At 43.7% G+C, this 24,162-nt stretch overlaps 1 protein-coding gene across 4 annotated transcripts in view; it reads right to left on the bottom strand.

Annotated features, from left to right (window-relative positions):
- The window catches only part of LOC129173221 (dynein axonemal heavy chain 9-like), a 262,968-nt gene that overhangs the window by 44,834 nt on the left and 193,972 nt on the right, over positions 1–24,162 (bottom strand). For all 4 annotated transcript variants that reach the window (XR_008567198.1, XM_054763939.1, XM_054763948.1 and 1 more), the window contains 6 exons: positions 22,908–23,072; positions 20,956–21,096; positions 18,908–19,078; positions 18,681–18,803; positions 12,650–12,843; positions 8,503–8,651 (listed from right to left, as the gene is read on the bottom strand). Coding sequence is in view for 3 of the 4 variants with exons in the window: in XM_054763939.1 (XP_054619914.1) it covers positions 8,503–8,651; positions 12,650–12,843; positions 18,681–18,803; positions 18,908–19,078; positions 20,956–21,096; positions 22,908–23,072 (943 nt within the window). In the remaining variant the exon portion in view is untranslated. The remainder of the gene's footprint in view (positions 1–8,502; positions 8,652–12,649; positions 12,844–18,680; positions 18,804–18,907; positions 19,079–20,955; positions 21,097–22,907; positions 23,073–24,162) is intronic.

The raw sequence follows: 24,162 nt of genomic DNA, 5'->3' as shown, positions 1-24,162 counted from the left end.
TCCCATTTTTGTGTTTTCTACATAGTGCCAGGGCTCTTAAAAAAATGAGCTGTACCCTGCAAATGGCCTCCGGGCTGCACTTTGGGACACCCATGGGTTACATATTTCACCAGAAAGGCTTAGGGTTACCAAAGGTCGGTGGTCTTCGCACAATCGCTCGTCATGACTCCCGCTGAAGGCCGCCACAAACACATGAATGTATGGGAAACACTGTATTGTCACAGTAAAAGCAGTTGTTGCTGATGCTGGAAAAGAAATTAGGCTCTCAATCTTTGTCATTTTCCAAATCCATTCATTTCTGGCCATTGTTGATTAAAAAAAAAAAATCCAATTCTAGATCTTCTTGTTCAGCAATCCGTTATGTTGTAGTTAATCCGTTAAGTGTAGTCGATTGTTGATGACTTTGATCCATCAGACTGCACCAGTCTTGTCAATGTTTATTTTCCTTGTGATCTTTAATGTGAGTACAGTTCCTTGATGTCTTTGACAACAAGTACTTTGGTTTCTTCTGGTTCTACGTTTAACTTGATGTTGCAGTTGTTTGTAGTCAACTGCTAAACATAAATCCCATTCATCCAACCTGCTATTAAGACACCGCTATCACGCCCACACATGCAGTGGTCATGCAGTTCAGCAACAAGTGTCATATTTACACTCTGAGAAAGGTTTGCTATTTGAATTCAAAATATTGTCGCAAGTAGGGGCCGCGCGGTGAACTAGTGGTTATCATGTTTGCCTCACAGTAGGGAGATTGAATCTCACTGTGTGGAGTTTGCATGTTTGTGTCAGGATTGTGTGCTGCGGTACTGCCTTCTACTGCTTCTCTGTTGCAGCACACTCCTGAGCACCCTGATTGCTGATCATCTTCACCTGTGCCTGATTAGTTGTTCTATTTAAGCTGTGTGCTTACTCACATCCAGTGCCAGATTGTCCCTTTGCTACACCCTGTTCAGCTCCTTCCAGCTTGTCCTTGTGCATTGTGTTTTGGCTTTCTGACCCTCGCTCGGCTTCCCTGTAAGTACCTACCTGCCTGCTTGACGTCTTCAGCAGTAGCTGTATTTTTGGTACTTTCTGCTAGTTTTTTGTTAGCAGCTCTTTTCGTTACTTGTTCGTATTTTTCCCTGCTCAGCTCACCTTGCAAGCAGTGTTTTTTGTTACTATTTCCCGCGACTAGGTCCGGATGTATTTTTGTTGTACTTTGTTTCTTGTGTTGTTTTTGGTACCCTTTTGTTGTCCATTTTTGTATTAAAGACTTTTTCTGTTTCACTTATCCGACTCTGCATTTTTGGATTCCTGTCTCACGGCCTTGGCCGTTCATAACAGAACAATCTGGCCAAACATGGAATCCGCAGAGTTCGCACATATCAAGGCCGCATTATCCCAACAAGGTGCGCTTGTCGGCAGCCATGAGCAATCCCTCCGGGGAGTTATGGAGTCCCTGGCTGCCCTCGCCACTAGCATTAGTGCTATTGAGCAGCATCTGGGACTTGGCGCTCACCCAGGACAGTCGGAGGGTGCAGCTCCCTCATCAGAGGTTGTTCGAATCGCACCTGCTGCCAGCAGCAGTAATAGTCGCGAGCCTAGCCTCCCACCCCCCCCACGCTTTTCGGGGGAATCTATGGATTGCAGACAATTTTTACACCAGTGTACCCTGATTTTTGACCAACAACCCAGCACTTACTATTCCGACCAGGCCAAGATAGCGTTTATAATGAGCTTACTTACTGATAAAGCAGCAGCGTGGGCTATAGCGGTGAGCAAAGCTAAGCCGGAGTTGCGCACCTCCTATTCCGTCTTTTTGGAGGAGCTACGACAGGTCTTCGATCACCCTATCCGTAGTAGGGAGGCCGGTAACCAATTGTTGGACCTACGACAGGGCAAACGCTCGGTAGCGGCTTTTTCGGTGGACTTTAGGGTGCTGGCGGCAGAAAGCCGATATGACGAGGAGGCGCTCCGCGGAATATTTCGCAAGGCTCTTGACGAGCGGATTAAGGATGAACTGGCGGTGAGGGAGTTCACCACCACGCTCAACGAGCTTATCGACCTAGCCATACGGCTGGATAATCGCCTCCGGGAACGTGATCGGGAACGGAGTGAGGGACTACCTGCAGGATCAGCCAAGAACCACCGTCAGGAGACTCGGCTGATACCACTAACACCTGGAACCAGCGGAACAGAGGGAGTCCCATCTACGGCGGCCACCGAGGATTTTGCGGAACCGATGCAACTGGGGGGAAGACGCCTGTCTGCTGCAGAGAGGTCACGCAGGCTACGACTCCGCCTTTGCCTGTACTGCGGCGAGCCCAACCACACCATCAGCAGATGTCCAGCGCGCCCGACACGCCGCTCCGGATTCCCTCCTGACGTCATTAAGGAGACTGGAGCAGGATCGACCTCCGTATCCAAGTTAAGGGAGAGTCAGCCTGCTCAGGGCCATTGTGAGTATGCTGAGATGCCTCCGGCGTCGGCTCCAACTCCAGCAGTCTTTAAGAGACTACAGGTGACGGGACTCATTACGGGAGGGGGCGTCAATGTTCAGGTTTCCGCATTAGTAGATTCGGGGGCGGATGATTGCTTTATTGACTCTAATTTTGTTAAGAAACATGGCATTCAGGGGGTTGAGTTGAGGGACCATAAGGAGGTCCACTCACTGGATGGACGTCCCTTGGCGGTAGTCACTCATAGAACCGTTCCGTTATCCCTTCAGTTGTCCGGCAACCACCATGAGTCCATTAGTTTTTTTATCGCTCCGTCTCAATCCGCACCCGTAGTTTTGGGTCTCACTTGGCTGCAAATTCATAACCCGATGGTGGATTGGACGAGGGGACAGATAATCAATTGGAGTAGCCATTGTTTTGCTAATTGCTTACGTTCCGCGGTACCCACAGTTTCTGGTAAGCCTAACAGCCCTGAGAATATTGACGTTACCGTGTTCCTGACATCTATCATGATCTCCGCATGGTTTTTAGCAAGGATAGAGCTCAGAGTTTACCCCCCCATCGTCCATATGACTGCGCTATCGAACTCCTCCCGGGAGCACCGTTACCCAATGCTAGACTTTATAGCATCTCTGGACCCGAGCAACTTGCTCTCAAGGAATACATTGCGTCCTCTCTGGCTGCCGGACTTATTCGCCCCTCGTCCTCTCCACTGGGGGCCGGTTTTTTCTTCGTCGAAAAGAAAGATAAGTCGCTGCGGCCTTGTATTGATTTTCGCGGCCTTAATGACATTACCGTTAAGAACCGTTACCCGCTTCCTCTCATGGACTCCGCCTTTTCGTCCCTTCATTCGGCCAAGATTTTTTCCAAACTCGACCTTAGGAATGCTTACCACTTGGTTCGTATTAGAGAGGGGGACGAGTGGAAGACGGCCTTTAATACACCGCTCGGTCACTTCGAGTACCTCGTTATGCCCTTCGGCCTCACCAATGCACCCGCTGTATTCCAGAGTTTAATAAATGATATTCTTAGGGATATGATTAACCACTGCTGCTTTGTTTATCTAGATGACATCCTGATCTTTTCTAATTCCCTTCAGGAGCATGTCCAGCACGTACGCTGCATCCTTCAGCGGTTGTTGGAGAATCGCCTTTTTGTCAAAGCGGAGAAGTGCGAGTTTCATACCACATCTGTGTCCTTTTTAGGGTTTATAGTGGAGAAGGACAAGTTAAGAGCCGATCCCGCCAAGATCCAGGCGGTGGTCGATTGGCCTTCTCCCAAATCAAGGAAGCACTTGCAGAGGTTCTTGGGGTTCGCGAACTTCTACCGGAAGTTCATTCGTAATTTCAGCATAAAGGCAGAACCTCTGACAAGGCTTACATCAGTAAAAGTTCCCTTTGTTTGGTCTCCTGAAGCTGAGAAAGCGTTTACCAAGCTTAAAACACTGTTTACGTCTGCCCCTGTCCTTACTCACCCTGATCCTGCCTTGCAGTTTATCGTTGAGGTTGATGCCTCGGATACGGGAGTGGGGGCGGTCCTATCCCAGCGCTCACCAGTCGACCAGAAGCTGCACCCGTGTGCCTTTTTCTCACGTCGCCTCACCTCGGCAGAGAGAAATTATGATGTGGGTAATCGGGAACTGCTGGCCATTGTGCTTGCGCTGCGGGAGTGGAGACATTGGCTGGAGGGTGCAGCCCAGCCGTTGGTAGTTATTACGGACCACAAGAACTTGGCATATATACGCTCAGCGCACAGACTCAACTCTCGCCAAGCCAGATGGTCACTGTTCTTAACAAGGTTTAATTTCTCTATCACTTACAGACCTGGATCACGGAATATTAAGCCTGATGCATTATCAAGGATCTTTTCCCCGGTGGAGTCAAACTCACCACCGGAGACCATCGTACCTGTCGCCCGGATACTCGGCGCTCTCCAGTGGGAGGTGGAGAGGAGGGTCTCTGAGGCGGCGGAGGAGACGGAACTACCAGAGGGGTGCCCTGAGGGGAAATTGTTTGTTCCTGAACGACTCAGATCCGAGGTGCTGCTGTGGGGTCACTCGTCGAAGATTGCCTGCCACCCGGGGATTCAACGAACCCTATTCCTGGTCTCCCAAAGGTTCTGGTGGCCTACCATGACAGCCGACGTTAAGAAGTTTGTCGCCGCCTGCTCCGTCTGCGCCAGAGGTAAAGCTTCCCATCGCCCTCCTGCCGGTTTGCTTCAGCCGTTACCTGTCCCTGGTCGGCCATGGTCCCACATCGCAATGGACTTCATCACTGGATTACCCTCGTCATATGGCCGGACCGTCATACTCAATATCGTAGACAGGTTTTCTAAGATGGCGCATTTTGTGTCGCTCCCCAAGTTGCCCACGGCCCTGGAAACAGCTAAACTGTTGGTGAGGCACGTTTTTCGCCTACACGGGATACCTACAGACATTGTTTCGGACAGAGGGCCTCAGTTTGCGTCAAGAGTTTGGCGGGCATTTAATAAGGCATTGGGGGCGACCGTTAGTCTCTCTTCTGGATACCACCCACAGTCCAACGGCCAGACGGAGCGGGCCAATCAGGACTTGGAAGCAGCACTTAGGTGCGTTTGTCATCGACACCCCTCCTCCTGGTCAACCCACCTCCCTTGGATCGAGTATGCCCACAACTCGTTACCCTGCTCGGCGACAGGTATGTCACCCTTCAAGACTGTGTTTGGTTACCAGCCCCCGCTTTTTCCCTCCCAGGAAGCAGAGATTACCGTCCCGGCTGTTCACGTACACCTTCGACGCGCCCGACGCATTTGGCGAGAGACCCGGGCTGCATTAACACGAACAGCAGAACACAACCGTCGGATTGCTGACAGGCACCGGGTTCCCGCACCTGATTACCAGCCTGGGATGGAGGTATGGCTGTCTTCTAAAGACCTTCCGCTGGCAGGGACCTCTCGGAAGCTGGCTCCAAGGTTCGTGGGACCTTACAAGATCAAAACAATAGTCAACAAGTCAGCTGTCAAGCTGGAGCTTCCACCGGCTCTTAAAGTCCACCCAGTCTTCCACGTCTCCTGCATCAAGCCTGTCGCTACCAGTCCACTGTGCCCTTCGGTCGAGGCTCCACCCCCGCCCCGCATCATCGACGGCCAGCCCGCGTATACGGTGAGAGCCCTATTAGATTCGAGAAGAAGGGGGAGGGGGGTGCAGTATTTGGTCGACTGGGAGGGATATGGACCAGAAGAGCGCTCCTGGGTCGCCTGCTCCCGTATCCTGGATCCCTCCCTCATTTCCGACTTCCACTCCGCTCACCCCAATAAACCAGGTAGGCCGCCAGGGGGCGTCTTATAAAAGGGGGGGATACTGTCAGGATTGTGTGCTGCGGTACTGCCTTCTACTGCTTCTCTGTTGCAGCACACTCCTGAGCACCCTGATTGCTGATCATCTTCACCTGTGCCTGATTAGTTGTTCTATTTAAGCTGTGTGCTTACTCACATCCAGTGCCAGATTGTCCCTTTGCTACACCCTGTTCAGCTCCTTCCAGCTTGTCCTTGTGCATTGTGTTTTGGCTTTCTGACCCTCGCTCGGCTTCCCTGTAAGTACCTACCTGCCTGCTTGACGTCTTCAGCAGTAGCTGTATTTTTGGTACTTTCTGCTAGTTTTTTGTTAGCAGCTCTTTTCGTTACTTGTTCGTATTTTTCCCTGCTCAGCTCACCTTGCAAGCAGTGTTTTTTGTTACTATTTCCCGCGACTAGGTCCGGATGTATTTTTGTTGTACTTTGTTTCTTGTGTTGTTTTTGGTACCCTTTTGTTGTCCATTTTTGTATTAAAGACTTTTTCTGTTTCACTTATCCGACTCTGCATTTTTGGATTCCTGTCTCACGGCCTTGGCCGTTCATAACAGTTTGCCCTGTGATTGGCTGGCCACCAGGTTTGACCACGGATGGACAGTTGAGATCTCTTAACCTCAGAAGTAAAAAAAAAAAAAGAAGCATACAAGAGGTAAAGGTGTCTTGATTTAATTTGGACGGAGCTAAAACTACGATATTATGGTGATACCAGCTGAATATAGTGATATTTTTCATCAATCATGTGATCACTGCCACTAAGCAAAAAAGTATACATACTGCAGTTTTCATTACGTGAAAAACAACATTAAAACAAACATTGAAATAATCACCATGTTCCCTTTTAGTGGAAGGCACCACCACTGTGTTGAGAATAATGACACCAACCTGACAGTGAAACCGAGCTTCTAATCTAACGCGCAGTAAGACATTAAAACCTTTAATTTAACCAGAAAGGAAATGGGTTCTTACCTGTGCTGTCCCATTGAGATTTACCAATACAATTACTTTTGTGTCATTAAAATCTCAACCTTCAAGCAGACAGATAGCGAGGTTCTTGTCTCAGGAATATTAGCCTCCTATGGAGCCCAAAATCATTTAATCAATGACAGGGTATTTTAAACGTAACACCAATGAGTAAACCCAGCAGCTGTAATAAAACCATCTCCTTGTGGCTGTAGTTCAGCGACTGTGCTCTCTTGGCAGCAGCCTGATGAGAACTTTCAAGTTTGAAAGACGTAGTGTGAGGCTGCTGATATTCAATTGGGATGCCTTTTGTTCACAGAATCCTGGCTGTTATATTAGGGAAGGATTTCATGAAGGTTCAATGTCTGTTTCAACTCGAGCTGGTTCAGCCTGATTTGGATTGGCTTTCATTAACACTGGCCTTTGTCAAACGCAACAAAGGAGTTAAATGAACCAGAAGTGTGGCTGTGATGAAGGTGGTAAATTAGTTGCATGTATGGCGTGTATGGGATGTAAAGCTGCAGTGGATCCCTGCAAATTCACACCCATTTGTGCTTTTCTCTCCAGAAATAGGCTGAAAACACATCTTATTCACCCTAAATCGGTAATTGTTTATAAATACAAAATGTTAAGATGTTATAAATGATAAAAATGATAAAATTATAAAAAATAAATGCTACTCTTTAATGCATTTGAAAAGCCAGCATTTCAAGAAATCCTCCAAATGTTTGACAGATCGTACAAATTGCTTTGCATTGATATGACATACATTATTCTATATTATCATAACATCAGGGTTTATTTGGTCTCAAAAAATGTTGACAATAAAAATTTCAAAATGCACCTGCATTGTTTTGTGACTGTTTTTGTTTTTGTCCAGTTTTTTCATTGTACTTTTGTCTCGTCACATGAGATGGGTGTCTCAGTGACACCCCTAGCAAAAGGACATAGAAAGCACTATGCTGCCGTTGCTTAGTAAAGATGCAGAACGGCCCCTTCATTCTTCAATTTTTCTGTTTGTGGCCCCTCGGTGGAAAATGTTTTGGCCCCCGTTTTTTATGTTGCGTTCTAAAAATCATTAAAGCTTTACACAAAAGCTTAGCAGTTTTACATTTTACATTTTGTGCCTTTGCTGTACCCAAAATGAACCAATCCTGGCCTGAAAACAAAAGTATGCACGACCCATGGTTATGGCGTGCGGTTACACCCCAGGTTGTATGTAAACGTGAGCAAACCACCCTCTCCTGGCGGCATCTTTTCATCACAGTTCTTGCAATGTGCTTGTAAATAGCGTCAATATCCACACTAGATAGGCTTTCAAGGCATCTTGTTTCATGTGAGTACAAAACCTCAGGGTTTCCACATTATGCCAAAAAACAGCCATAAAGTTCATTCATATTATTCGGGATGTAAAGTAACTCTGAAGGAAATGGCATTTACTTTCTGTTGCCCCTGATTCAGCAGTGGTGTCATCTCATAAATATGTGACCTTTTCGTACAAATCCCTTCAATCTACCCGGACTGTTTTGGCAGTGAAGACTTCTATCCCAGAAAAGACGCGGCTGATGTGATGGACTGTCTCGCTGGTGATGTTATGTTGCAAACAGAGTAGCAAGCACTGCACTTGACTCCAGTAGTCCGTTTGACAAAAATCTCACGTTTCCCCAACATGAAGAAATGACAGCTGCGCTCACTGTATGTATGCTTTGATAAACACCCGCATGCTTCTAGGCACAATCCCAGGGCTTATTAAAGATAAAACAGGCAAAAGCATTACCGTGTTTCTCCACATCCTTCAAAGGATCGACTCCAGGAGAGAGGATGAAGAACATGGGCGTTGTCGGACCCGACTCTTCAAAGGATGCAGCAAAGTCCAGAGATCTGCCAATCACGTACTTGCCCCCTAGTTTCTCCTCCACAAAGTCTCTGTAGAAAGAAGGGAGCTCTTATCTTATCTGCAGCACTTTTTTACTATCTTTGACAGACAAGCTGAGTAACTCAGAAGTCTTCTGAAGTTTGGATAGACAGCGACTTAAAGGCAGTAACATTAACGCTCATCACAGCTTCTTTTCCCCCCAGTTGTGAAACAGCTAATTTAAACATTACCATTTGTTTACTACACATAAAACAATTGAATCATGTAGACTCCAAATATGACTCATGCAGCATTACTACTTGACAGGTGTGTAACGCTACATGGATTCTTAATCACGCTTTTCGGTACAGAACATTCAGTACCTGCTGATTTGGTAATTTACTTTACAAAGACATGAACAGTCCAGAACTGTAACGGTAGCTTTATTGTCACAGAAAGATAAAAATAACATTAAAAAAGCTTACACATGAACTTCTATTGGAATGAAATAAGTATTTGATCCCCTACCAACCAGCAAAAAGTCTGATTGCCACAGACTTAAATTAGTTCATCCTGTTCCTTTAGAAAAACAGTCCTAATCTCAACCTCATGTGGATAAAAGACTCCTGTCACACAAACAGTCTCTTCCATTCAAACCTCTCCAACAACCATGGGGAAGACCAAAGAGCTGTCAAAGGACCTCATGACCCCCTGCTCAAGAGCACACACACACAAGACACACCGTGTGACGTTTGACAATAAACACCTGAATGCCTCAGACAAGGCTTGGGAGAACGTGCTGTGGTCACATGAGACCAGAAGTGACCTCTTTCGCATCAAGTGAACTTGATGACGTGTTTGGAGGCAAACAATGGTGACGATGAGCCCAAAAACACCATCCCTACATACAAGGAGTTAGAAACATTTTTATGGGCTGTTTCCTTTTCCGAAAATCCCTCCTGAGATGTGTGCAACCTTGGTGACAGACGACAAGAAACATCTGACCTCTGTGCTTGCCAACAAAGATTACCGAGTCACGTGGTCAACTGGGATCAAATCATTATTTCCTTCAATCTAATAGTAATTCATTTATAAACTTTTTTTTTTACATTCCGTCACTGCCTGATTTAATAAACCTATCAAAACGTCTGCACTGTTTATATCTTTGTAAAATCAGCACTGGAGCAAATACTTAGACTGCAGAAAGAGTTAAATCAATTTAAGAGACCTTTTTTTTTTTACTCAGATTGAGCGACAACTTTCGTTCTCATTTATTCCCTCTCTGGAAATGCAACACTAATAAGTTGATGCATTCCGACCAAACGTGAATAAGCTTTGGCATTTATTTTAAATTGTAATTGAATTTCATAGCTGATGACCCTGATGACACTCCACGAGGAAGGAGGCTGTTGCTCATAGTAATCACACCCTTCTCCGAGGAGTGGTATGACTCGGGGTGGGGGGTAGAGTGGTTGTCTTCAAATGGTTGTGAGTTCGATCCTCAGTCCCCCGTGACCTTGGGCAAGAGACCGAAGCCTCACTGTCTCCTAATGCTGCGTCAATCATGCACACTATTCAAACTGTTACTGTTGCATGTGCCTACTGTGTTGCACTTTCATAAAGAGAAACCTTGTAAATCAGCGTTGTCCAACGTGCGGCTCGGGGCCAATTTTGGGCCCACAGTTTTTTTTTTAATTGGCCTTCGGCATATTGTAAAAAATAAAATGAATGAATCATTACTGAGAAATAAGGATAAGCGGCATAGAAAACACATGGATGGATTACTGACATATACACTCCTGATCAAAATTTTAAAACCAGTCAAAAAATTGGAAGAATTTATATTTTGCACTGTTGGATCTTCATGAGGTTCTAAGTAGGGCTTCAAAATGCAAACGGAAGAAACCAAAATTTGTTTCAGTCAGCAATTTCTTGCAAACACACATTAAAGTGAAATAGGTTGTTCATCAGCTGATCAAAAGTTTAAGAGCACAGCCTTTAAAAAAAACAAAAATCTTGGCAAAAATGTGTATTCAATGTCATTTTCTGTTAAATTCACACTGTCGCGATCTCTTGATGGCAAAGGCAAAAAAGCTTTCTGTCTTTGAACACGGTGGGATTGTTGAGCTGCAAAAGCAAGCCCTCTTGCAGTGCGCCATTGCTGCTGAGGTTGTACACAGTAAGACAGTAATTTGAAACTTCTTCAAAGATCTTGAGGGATATGGAACCAAAACGTCAAGTGGTAGACCCAAAAAAGTGTCATCCGATTCGCTGTCTGTAAAGACACAAGACGATCCTCGGCCCAGGTGAAGGTTGTTGCTGGTGCCGAGTGCAGTCCAATAACCATCAGGCGGCATCTGCGAGAGAAGGCTTTTAAGAACAAAAAACACCTTCAGAGGCCTTGTCTCCTTCAACATCACAAAATTGGCCATTTGGAATTTGCAGGAGAGCACCAAACAAGACATTCAAAAGCAGAAGCAAGTTTTATTCTCTGATGAGAACAAAATTTAACCTTGTCCTGATGGCTTCCAACGTTACTTGCATGACAAGGAGATCCCACTGGGGAAGATCTCCGCACGGCACAGTGGAGGGGGCGCCATCATGATCTGGGCTGCTTTTTCCTTCAATGGAACAACTGAGATTCAGGTTGTGCAGGGGCGTCAAACGGCAGCTGGCTATGTGGAGATGTTGCAGGGGGCATCCCTCATGACTGAAGGCCCTCGTCTGTGTGGTAATGACTGGCTTTTTCAACAGGACAACGCTGCACTTCACAATGCCTGCCTGACAAAGGACTTCTTCCTGAGGAATAAGCTCACTCTTTTCAGCCATCCTGCGTCTTCCCTTGATCTAAATCCAATTGAGGACATTTGGGGATGGATGGCAAGGGACGTTTAAAAAAATGGACATCAGTTTCAGACAGTGGATGCCCTCCGTGAAGCCGTCTTCACCACCTGGAGCAACATCCCCACTAGCCTCCTGGAAACACTGGCATCAAGCATGCCCAAACCCATTTTTCAACTGATTAACAAGAATGGTGCATGCCCATTACGGAGTCCTTTTTTCAACATTTAATTTCTATTTTAGGAGGGTTTCAGGTTATTTTCAGCTACGGTCTTAAACATTTGATCAGCCTATTTCACTTTAATGCTTGTTTGCAATAAATAGACTGCTGAAACCAATTTTGGTCTCACTCCCATTACTTCTTTTTGCATTTTGAAACTCTACTTAGAACCTCCTTAAGATCCAACAGTGCAAAATATAAACTCTTGCAATTTTTCAACTGGTCTTAACATTTTTATCAGGAACGCATTACCTATCACATGAAACTTAGATGTGAATGTTTAGTTCAGACAGTTTGCCATGTGTTGAACAACTATGGGTTGGTTTTGGCATCTTTAATAAACAAAATTCCATCAATGTGGCGCAACCACATCCTTCAATTTTTCCGTATGTGGCCCTCGTTGGAAAAGGTTTGGACACGCCTACACACTATTTTATATTAATGCATGTTTTTATTTTTATTAGATTTTTTTTAGAATTGTATTTATTGAGAATTACCTGCCATGTTTCATTTATCTTACTGTGCACAAACTGAACCGCACCGTGACATTAAACCCAAGGTACATACCAAACCTTGCCGTTACACCACTAAAACACGCTACTCTTTTCGTATGATATGCAGCAAAAGATGATATGAAAAAGTAGCTGAAAATTCTACATTTTTTAGCCTTCAACACATTTTTCAATAAAGAAGGATTATTTTGCAAAATCAAAAGCAGAAATAAAAAAATGTGTCTTATCTCCGCCTGAGTCACGTTTTTGCTGCTGGACTGGATGCAGTTAATTTATGAGTACTTGTCTGCAGAATACAGCACATCAGCCATAATAAGGTTCATTGATTGGGACAGCGGAAACTATCGATGAGCAACATATGGGTTGGCAATCACAGGTGAGCACTGGTATCATGCTAGTTCAAAGTTTGAGCCAATGTTCAAGTGGTTTCAGGTCAGATCATTAAAATGCATCGCAGATCAGAGAGCAAAGGCCTAGTGATGATTCCACCTCTCACCTCACAGCATACGTCATGCGGTCGGGTCTCAGGGCCCTCATTATGCACAGCTTCTGGAGAGAGGATTTGTTCTTCCACTCTTGCGGGAATTTCTCTTTTTCTGGACACTCAGACTCCACAAATTTCTTCCAGCGTTTGGCCGAGCCCTCAATGTCACGGTCCAGGTTCCTGAACTCATCCATGGAGCACAAGGACTGGTAGGTGAGGCAGGGAATGTGAAGAAAAGCAAATCATTTAGTTACTTATTCACAAAAAAAGAACAAACAGTAGGCTATATCCAGGCTATGTAGGCTATATGCAGGCTATGTAGGCTATATCCAGACTATGTAGGCTATATGCAGGCTATGTAGGCTATATGCAGGCTATGTAGGCTATATCCAGGCTATGTAGGCTATATGCAGGCTATGTAGGCTATATCCAGGCTATGTAGGCTATATGCAGGCTATGTAGGCTATATCCAGGCTATGTAGGCTATATCCAGGCTATGCAGGCTATATACCGGCTATATCCAGGCTATGTAGGCTATATGCAGGCTATGTAAGCTATATCCAGGCTATGTAGGCTATATGCAGGCTATGTAGGCTATATCCAGGCTATGCAGGCTATATACAGGCTATATCCAGGCTATGTAGGCTATATCCAGGCTATGTAGGCTATATACAGGCTATATCCAGGCTATGTAGGCTATATCCAGGCTATGTAGGCTATATCCAGGCTATGCAGGCTATATACAGACTATATCCAGTCTATGTAGGCTATATCCAGGCTATGTAGGCTATATACAGGCTATGTAGGCTATATACAGGCTATATCCAGGCTATGTAGGCTATATCCAGGCTATGTAGGCTATATCCAGGCTAAGTAGGCTATATAGGCTATATCCAGGCTATGTAGGCTATATCCAGGCTATGTAGGCTATATACAGGCTATATCCAGGCTATGTAGGCTATATCCAGGCTATGTAGGCTATATCCAGGCTATGCAGGCTATATACAGACTATATCCAGTCTATGTAGGCTATATCCAGGCTATGTAGGCTATATACAGGCTATGTAGGCTATATACAGGCTATATCCAGGCTATGTAGGCTATATCCAGGCTAAGTAGGCTATATAGACTATATCCAGGCTATGTAGGCTATATCCAGGCTATGTAGGCTATATGCAGGCTATGCAGGCTATATCCAGGCTATGTAGGCTATATCCAGGCTATGTAGGCTATATACAGGCTATGCAGGCTATATCCAGGCTATGTAGGCTATATCCAGGCTATGTAGGCTATATCCAGGCTATATAGGCTATATCCAGGCTATGTAGGCTATATCCAGGCTATGTAGGCTATATCCAGGCTATGTAGGTTATATACAGTGGGGATATGAATGTTTTTGATCGTCTGCTGATTTTGTAAGTTTACCCCCTTACAAAAATATGAAGAGTCCATATTTTTTGGTAGCTTTATTTGAACAGAGAGACGGAATGTAAAACATTCAAAGATACTTTAGGATCTCATTCCATGACAGCCAAGTAGTGTTACTCATGCTTTTCTTGGTGACTGAGCTCCCAACTCCTTTGACATCATTAAGCAGCTCCTCTCTTGTAATTCTGGGCTGGTCCCTCACCTTTCTCACATTCATGCTGACCCCACCAAGGAGAAATCTTGCATGGAGCTCCAGAGCGAGTGCAGTTGGCTGTTCTCTTGTATTTCTTCCATGTATGAATTATTGTACCATTAGTGGTCCCTGAGGCTCTTTGGTCTTTCCCATAGTGGTGGAGAGGTTTGAATGAAAGAGACTTGTCAAATTTGGTCTGTCATGGACTGGTCTGTGGGGGTCAGAATGCTTGCTGGTTGGTAGGGGGGTCAAATACTTCACTCAATCAAATATAAATTCATTTAGAACCTTTTAATGTTATTTTTTCTGGATTTTTCACATTCTCTGTCTCTCGCTGTTCAAATAAACCTACCATAGAAATAATGGACAATTTATATAACTGTAAGGGGGGAAAATTACTAAATCAGCAGGGAATCATTATTATACATACACTATTTTACAAAATACACTACATAAGATTTTTTGCTTTGCAAAATTAAAAAAAACACTGGAGTGATTTATCTTATAACTCAAAGACAACAAACACTGTACTTTAGAACCTGGATGGTTCAATTGTAGAACTCAAAATGCGAATTTTGTGACCTCAGTAAGACAAATATCAAAATCAAAATGAAAACAAACTAAAAATCAAATGTGCTGTCTGCTATGAAAGTTTGTGAAACGTAACCATGGAGCAGTAAGGGTACACTGCGCGTGTGTGCATGTGTTTGTACATAGACACATGCACACATGCACACATGCACACATGCACACAAACACCACAGACACGTGCGTGTGTGCACCTGAAATGTTTCTGTCGTGGAGCGATCACTTTGCAGCCTGCTACGCTGCGTCTGTGCATGTGTGCATGCATTTGTGTCTGGCCCTGAAAGCTGTAAAACTTGCAAAACTTGTAAAACATGACAATAAACAATGCTAAAATTAGGGGGTGTCCCAATCTGATGTTGATATTGGACCAATATCAGCAAAAAATGAGTATCAGATTATATTGGCCTGCATCTACAATCTCCGATATTGGCACTCCGATACAAGCAGTCGATTCCCGAATCCGCCCCAGCTCATCTCTCCAGCAGTGGCCGGAGAGCTGACGTGTTAAGCATGGAGTAGGAGTGATGTCGGCCGTGTGTATTTTTCATTCTGGTCTATGCTGTGCAGTGCAGTGAGGAATGCACTGATTTGTACTTTGGGGGAAAGCAAGCAGCCACCGAGCAGGCCCATGTCACAACACAGACGGGCTAACTGTTCAGGTCAAGACTCAGCCGTCTACCTGCAACTCAAAGAGAAACAAAGAGAAAGAGCGCACTTCTGTGGACGAAAATGTACACGTTCAGGACAGAGAAGACAGATGGTTTGAAAGAGGAGTGAGGGAATCCATCCACGTTGTGGTTGAGAAGCCATCTCGGATCAGAAGGGGAGGTGTGCGACACCACCTTTCTCCCACGTACAACGCTGTCCTTTCATCCCTTCCTAAAAGCTTCAATCATTTAGCCTCCAACAAATAAACAAGGCACCGGCACCTTGGGTTCAGGTGGGTCCATGACTACCATTACATCTGAATGGGATGGTAACGAAGGTGATGCCACCCAAACAACACTTGTTGGCGGGGCCCACTCCATTGTATCCCAACGACCGTCATTCGACACCCATTAAGAGCCAAACCATTCCTGTCTGGACATGCCTCGTCCTTTAGAAGAAAAATACACTGGATCTTGCACCAAGCTGTCCTATCTAGTCTGACTAGTGTTTGTCCCTATTGAGCATGAACTGATGAAGCCTGCTCGGAAGAGAGGCGAAAGGTCTCCTAGGACAACCTCAACAGTCCAGTTGTGATGGGTTCAATGCCCTTAGAACATTTATAAAGAAGAGATCCTACTTTGTAGAAATGTACTGGAAGCAATTAACCACAATAAAGGAGGGATTACTGTATTTCCGTTATTCATGTGGAGAAAATGTATTGAAACAAGTGTGTGTAATGTTGTCCAAATGCTTTATGGTGTAATTCTGTTGCAGAACCTTGCGTTTTTTCCAACCCAGCAACGACAGATAAAGTTGTTATGGGGTCGGCTACTGCCACAAGCAGATGTACAAAGGTTGACACAGAGACACACGAGCAGTCTGTACAGTAAGGTCATTCTTAAATAGCAAAACTCCGCCCTCTCGGGACCATTAATACGGTGGAGTAAGAAGTAAAGGAATTTACAGCATCAGTATGTTAATAAAAACTGGTAAATAGTTCTCAGCACAAGCACTTGAAAACTCAGCACCGATTAGACGGTTCTCAAGGGATTCCATGTCTGCTAACATCATCAATAACCCCAATCAGAGCATCAAGTTCAAGAGACAGAATTCCATTAGCAAGTGCTTAGGCATCCATGCTAGGCTGAGTGCAGTTGAGAAAAGGCTGTTTCCAAGCCGACAATGTGGAGCTTAGCTTAAAGGGGCCCTATCCTGCTCATTTCAGCAGCTTTTTAATGATATTGGATCCCAGCGGGGCACCATCGTAAGTTTCTTTTAATGAAATCTTCCATAAATGAATTTCCCCTGTTGGGAATTAATGAAGTATCTATCTGTCTATCGAAATCTCAAGGTTGTGTACAGGGCAAATCTGCATTTTTCTCCCCTTGGCCGAAATGCTCAGATTGTGCAGCTAGCTTCCCTGACCAAGCCTACTTTGTTGCGATTGGTCAAGCAGTGGCTCCACGCCCCCCGCCCACACCTGCTGCCACCGCTCAGAGTTGCAAAGAGACACGGACACATCAACCGGTTACATGCTAAGAGCAAACTGTAAAGAAAAAAATAGATATTGGGCATACACTGTATACTATACAACGTAGCTTCTGTTAGCATACACTCTGGTTTATGTTGAAAAATGTACAAAAAAAATATTCTCGGTTAGCATACAATATGGCGTGCGTCTTGTGGCGTTACCAATCCACCGCCTGAGTCCAACTGTGTTCGTTACATATTTTTATCACAAAACATCCTTGTTAGCATGGAAAGTCATTGTCCCCCGTTCTTTGCTACCTAACACAGTCGCACCACTCGTGTCTGCTTTTCTTATTGATGACGGCTGCAAAATAACCCACAATGGAACCAAACAATAACTGATCAAGATCACGGCTAAAGAAGGTGAGGAACACTATTGAATTCAATAAACAACTCATGAAGGTGGTGTATTTGTACATCTCATTTGTTCATTTATCCCTTTCATTCATCATTTAGATGCATTCTAAATGGTTTTCTGCGTGTAAAACTATACTTGTAAAACTATAGTGTTTTGTGTTAACACTTTTGGCCGTCCGGAAGGAGTTGATTTAATTTGGATTACTGCTTATGGGAAAAATGGATGAATGACAGTAACCGAGGTTTTACTGCAATTGAATGAATATTGGAGAATATCGCTCCAAATAACATTTTTGGAAACCAAAAAATATAACGCCACCACCGCCTGCTAGCATATGTTACCAATAGTGGTTTAAAAGAAAATCACAATTACAATTCAAATTGCATTATGTTTTGTCCAACGTGAATGAAATAACTGGTGTTCATGGCTGCTGGTGTTTACGTACAAGCAGCTTCTGAGAGGCCATCAAAAAGTCATTCATGTTGTTGTTACGTTAGGCTATAAATTCCATGATAGTTAACGTTTGTAGCTAAACTAATTGCTATCATTAGCTGACAACAAACATAACTAGAGCCTGTGCGTAGCTTAATTACGCAGAAAGTTTTTGTTTTTTTGAAGTAATGTATAGTTAAAGACAAAGGTTGTGTTATTATTGGTTGTTGGTGTCAAAAATTTCAGGTTTTACTCATTTCTTGGTGTGCGCTGGCACCTCCAGCGGGGCTTTGGGGACCGAGCTCAGGGCTGGTGCATGCCTGGAGAGGGGCACCACGTACAAGCGTGTTTAGTGGTCTAAATGCATGATCACTCTGCGGGATGGATGGATCAAACAGGCAAGTCTTACAGATCGACTAATCGATTGCAATCGAAGGAAACACAGTCAAGACTATTTTGTGTGACTTTGAACCTAAAGGAGTATGCAACTCTCAGGTCAGATTTTAAATATCCCCAAAAGGGTGAGCTGTCTTCATGACAGGTGTGTTAAAAACAAGCAAAGTGTAAAAATAACAGCAAATAGGGGGTGATAATGATGACTGGAAATGACAATGAAATGACAAAGGAAATTACATTTGGAGTCCAGGAGATATGAACAATGGCATATGGATTTAAGCAACTTGGATAGTGACGCACACACACACACACACACACACACACACACACACGAGAGAATAAAGAGACTGCAGAAGTCAGCTCTGTCACAAGATCCAATTAAATTTGATGTGCCCGTATCAATCAATCCTACTTGGACCACACAAACCCTTTCAAATGAACTTGCATCCATGTACTGTATCTCACGGTACCTTGATCCCTCCCCAGGAGTGACTCGACAGGAAATCCACTGGTGATGTTACACCAGCTTGGAGAGGGTATCTCAGAAGAAAATCCAGCTCTGCAGGGTTTATCTCTCTTTTCATCAATAAGATCTGCAGACATGACCAAGAAAAGCGTTTTTTTCAAGTTGATAAGAATCAAACAGTTTCTAAGGAGCATCCAAGCAGTATTGATGAAACCAGCCGTCTTTTCCTACCTGGAAGGCGAGCTGAGCAACGTATGTGATCTTGTCACACTCAAAAAGGCCTCTGGTCGTATACTGGAAAACCGAAGAAGTGACGCTGTCAATTAAGTTGGACACCCGCTGCTTCAGATCATTGTCAGGTTCGGCCTTCAGAACCGCCTTCTGGAAGACCACGCTAAAAGCCTGCAGACGCACGGGACAGGCGACATCAGCACCATGTGCAAGATCAAACACGTCAAGCGGCGGTTCTTGCTCATTTGAAGTTGCTTTTCTCAAACCCTACATTTCATTCCGGTCAATTCAAACGAGTGTTTCACGTCATCATCAACATGATCACACACGACATGACAAATAAAGACATTAAAACGCTGGACAATACAAAAGAAGCATGAATTACACACATTCAAAACTGTGACAGTTCATGGAAAAAAAACAGGGTGTGGGGGTGTGGGGGTGGGAAATACGATGAACTAAATGCAGCTTAACTGATGAAAAATAATCATTTTGGTTTGGATCTTTGGCATCTAACTGCTTGCCATAAGCAATAGAGACGGGTACAAAACCCGGTTCCATAGCGGCACCGGTACTGATGTTAACAGTCGTAACCAGACCGGGAAAAGGTAAGCTATCGGTGCCATATTTGGGTGCCACGTGCAACGGGTGGTTGAAGGTGGTGATGTGCAATTAATGTCTTTTATGTCTTTAATGTCTTTTAACGCCAGCAATAGTGCTCGCTTCCTACATCGCACATATGCTTCACCGCTGCGAAAAACAAACAAACACAACACTTCCTCATTATCCTCCAATCACTGTCACGGCGAGCAAGGTGCATTCATGAAGCAGGTCAAGCACATTCCCTGCGTTCTGTTCTGTAATGCTGCTGGTTTTGCTTTGATAATTACTATTATTTGGTATCGGTGCCATTGTGGTTTAGTTAGAATTGTACTGTATACTTATTGAAGGATTTAAATTACTATTCTGGTCAACTTGCATGTCACAAAACTCCATTAAAATAAAAAGCCAATGCTTTTAGATCATTTTGTTTGTTTTCCCCTTATAAGCAGCGGCACTGTTTCATAAATACCGATTTGGTATCAGTATCAATTCAAATGTAAATGATACCCATCCAAATAGCGTTGATCTCTGGTACTTACTGGGGAAAGAGCTTGTTTTTTTTTTGTTTTTTTTTTTTTTTCTTTTTTTACCCCTGTCCTGTCCAGCCTTTAAAGCAGATAGAATTGTATACCTAAATGCCGTCAAGTGCTCAACAGATTTACTCTGCCAGAGAGAAGTGTGATATACACTTCCCCTGTCATACAAAATTTATTCGACCTTGATGCTTGTTATAAAGCAAATTTGGAGCGACCGGACCGGAGCAGGAGGGGACAGAGAAGAAGAGAAAAGGAAACGGGGGGGGGGACAAAAACAAAAAAAAGAGAGACAAGAGACAAGGACAACAGCAGCAACAACAACAATTGTGACAGAACAACAGAAACATACAGAACGACATCAGCAAATAAATGTCCGTGACAACTATAAAGACGAACAAGGATAAAGGACAAATCAATATCAACAACCACAATGACAAAGCTGTCAATGACAATCAGACATAATAGCAGTCATGAAATGATGGGGAAAGAGCTTGTTAGCGCAATCCTTCTTATAATCTTCCGGTCTCAGCAAAGTAACATTGAACTGTGTGATAAACCCACACGGCAATGTTTCATCCCGGACATGTTGTCATACAGACTGAAAGTGTCTTTTCATTGGATTATGTTTGAGCTGAGCAGGTGCATCCACAGTACTGGTGAGAGTTGAGGGTGATTACAATCCATATCTCAGACTGCCTCCTTTTGGAGCTGGCCGGCTGACAATATGAAAGAAGTTAAGCTTGACATAACCACATTAGGGAGCCGCAGACACAATAAAAAGTGGCCAAAGAGCATAAAACATGGTGAACAAATGGAAGGAAGAGGGTAGGAACAGAGGCGTGTGAAGAAGGATCTCGTAGGGGGGCCCTTGAGGGTTGTGGGAACATGCCGGGTCAATAGATGGCCTACCTTGAGAGAGAACTGGTACATGGGGTGTATTTTATTGAGGTCGTTCATTATGAAGTACAATAACGAAGACTGCACTGCCACCGGTCTGTAGTGCTCTCGAGCCTCATTGATTTTGGCTTCTGTCACCTTAGCTTCTTTTACCTACAGTAAAACAAAATCACACACATAAACAAACGCATCCGTCAACACGCAAGCGCACACGCTCAGGGCTTTGATTACGGTGACGTCTTCTTGCGTAGCAGCATTGGCCTGGATTCCACCACAGGAGCTAACAAAATGCACCCATTTCATTATTTATTTCAAACGTGTTAGCCACCGGAACAATGATTTGTGATTGGACCAAAGCTTTATCGTCATTGTAGTCAGGAATAGTATAAAATATCACATGAGAACAGAAGAATCAACAAAATAATGTCAACAAAATGCTGTAGGTTCAAACATCCTTTATTATTGCCCAGTCCCATTATTAATAATGAATTCATGTTATTATCATTATCGATTCATATATTTATAGTATCATATAACGAGCCCCGAGGGTGCGATTTGGACACCACCGCCACGGGGGTAATTATTTGAGTCCCAAGTTTGCTGATTGTACCATTCCCGGGTATTAAAGCACTCCCTGTGTACAATGTCTCCAGCAAAAATCATAAATTAGCCGCAACGCTGTATAAGCCGCAGGATTCTAAGTTTAAGACAATGTAGCGGCTTACATACATACACTCCTGATCAAAACCTTAAGACCAGTTGAAAAATTGCTAGAATTTGCATTTTGCACATTTGGATCTTAATGAGGTTTTAAGTAGAGCTACAATATGCAAAAGCAAGAAGGGGGAGTGAGACAAAAAAACACTTTGAAAAAGTAATTTATTGAAAACAATTAAACTGAAATAGGCTGTTTTATCAGCTGATCAAAAGTTTAAGACCATCACTCAAAAATAACAAAAAAACGTTCTTGTTCATCACTTCAAAAATGGGTTTGTGCATGCTTGATGCGAGTGTTTCCAGGAGGCTAGTGGGAACGTTGCTCCAAGTGGTGAAGATGGCTTCACCAAGGGCATCAACTGTCTGGAACTGATGGCCATTTTTATAAACTTCCCTTGTTGCCATCCATCCCCAAATGTTCTCTATGGGATTTATTATTTATTTATTATTATTATTATTGCGCTGCAGTCGGCACCAGTAAGGGCCTTAATGTGGGTGGAAGACCGCCCTGTGTCTTCATGGACAGCCAATCAGATCCTTCGGCTCAGCACAGGTGTGATTTTTTTTCGGGTCTACCACTTGACTTTTTTGTTCCATAATGCTCAGGATCTTTCAAAACATGTAGAATGACTGATTTACTGCTCCCAACCTCAGCAGCAATGGCACGCTGTGAGAGGCCTTGCTTATGCAGCTCCACAATCCGACCACGCTCAAGAAGAGAAAGCTTCTTAGCTTTAGCCATCAGGAGGGCATGACAGTGTGAATGCCTGACAGAAAATGAACATTTTGAGCAGATTTTGGCTTTTATAACCTGTGGTCTTAAACACCCTATTTTTCAAGTTTTGTTTTTTTTGTTTAAATTACAAGTTCCAAATGTTTTTTTTGTCTCACTCCCCCTTCTTGCTTTTGCATATTGTAGCTCTACTTAAAACCTCACTAAGATCCAAATGTGCAAAAAGCAAATTCTAGCAATTTTTCAACTGGTCTTTAAGATTTTGATCAGGAGTGTAGGTGTATACATATATATATATATATATATATATGTGTGTGTGTATATGTTGTTAGAATGTACTTTGAAGATCCAACAGTGCAAAATGTACATTTTTCAATTGGTCTTACAATTTTGTTCAGGAGTGTATCTCAGTCACAGCAAAGACACCCAGTATGTATTTCTAGTAGCTCCTCTCGGAATAATTTGAAAGCATACCAAACGCTGCAAAGATACAAAAGGAAAGACAAATTGAAACCTTTTCTTCAATGTCGGCAGCGGTGTGTTTGGTCGTCTCCAGGTTTTGCACTAGCTCTGTGTCACCCAGGAAGTTCCCTGAAGCAGAGGACAAGCGAGAGAGCAGGTTGTCCTCCAGCGTCTTCAGAGTGATCTTGAACCCATTTTGCTGCTTTGTGAGGTTGGACTAAAGGAAACCGAAAGGTAAAAAGTGTTAATGTAGTGCTTCGTTCTGACACCATTATCCGTGTTGTAGAGTTGTTGTTGGTTTTTGTTGTCCTTGTCATCAGTATCGGAGGTGATTGCAGATGTTGGAGGTTCAAGTCAATATTACACATGAATACTGAAAGGCATGTCAAAGACAGAGCTAATCGATATCCTATTCATCGCTAGCCAGCTGCCAGGCGGGAACACTCTAGGCCAGATTAGCTAGCTTTCCGGCTGGGTGCTGACATCAAACGTTGCCATCTTCTGCAACCTAGCCTAACCCTCAGTGAACCATACACATGCATGCATTATACACATAATTATACACATTATGTCATTCACTTCAAATGCATGTAGAATATAGACAGCACTGTCGTAATTCATTTTATTCAACATCCTAGAAACCTCCAACCTCAACTTTTTTTTCACAATTTCTTCAAGCGAAGGGATTTAAAATCAGTTCAACTCCAACTTTTCAAAGCTAGGTGTTTCTTTTGCGGAGAACAAAGTTAAAAGAGAGGGGCAACTTTTTATTGCGTGATCCTTCTGAGCCCTTCATTATCATCTGTTGCCGCTTCAGCCTGATTATGGCTGTTATTGAAGTTGTACTTAATGAGAGGTCGTTGCAAACGTACCGTTACTCGACATTATTAGAATGGCAGACTAATTCGGTGTTACTTGTGTGATAACAAAAGCATATGAGAGGGGCTGTTCAACAGAGCACTGGTCATTTAGAGCAGTCGTTCTCAACTGGTGGGTCGGGACCCTAAAGTGGGTCGCGGATCCATTCTGGGTTGGTCGCAGACAGCGAGGTAAAACATGACATTAAAATACAACCAATGTTTCACATGCCTGACTTGTTTTTTTTCCATTTTAAACATAAATTGAGCAATATTTTAGTCATCCTCCTGATGGTATACTGTACATTCATTGTTATAAGTGATCTTGTGGTCTTTTTTAGTGCAATTTTGATATTTAATTATGTGTGTTAATATGTCAAAAGATAACACTGAGTTTAAACAACTAATACACTGGCATGGTCTGACCTAAATAAACGCATAAATAAATAA

This window comes from Dunckerocampus dactyliophorus, chromosome 2 (assembly GCF_027744805.1).
Source record: "Dunckerocampus dactyliophorus isolate RoL2022-P2 chromosome 2, RoL_Ddac_1.1, whole genome shotgun sequence".
Lineage (NCBI taxonomy): Eukaryota > Metazoa > Chordata > Actinopteri > Syngnathiformes > Syngnathidae > Dunckerocampus > Dunckerocampus dactyliophorus.
The sequence above is the reverse complement of the archived record's forward strand: the minus strand, read 5'-3'. Positions and strand labels throughout refer to the sequence as shown.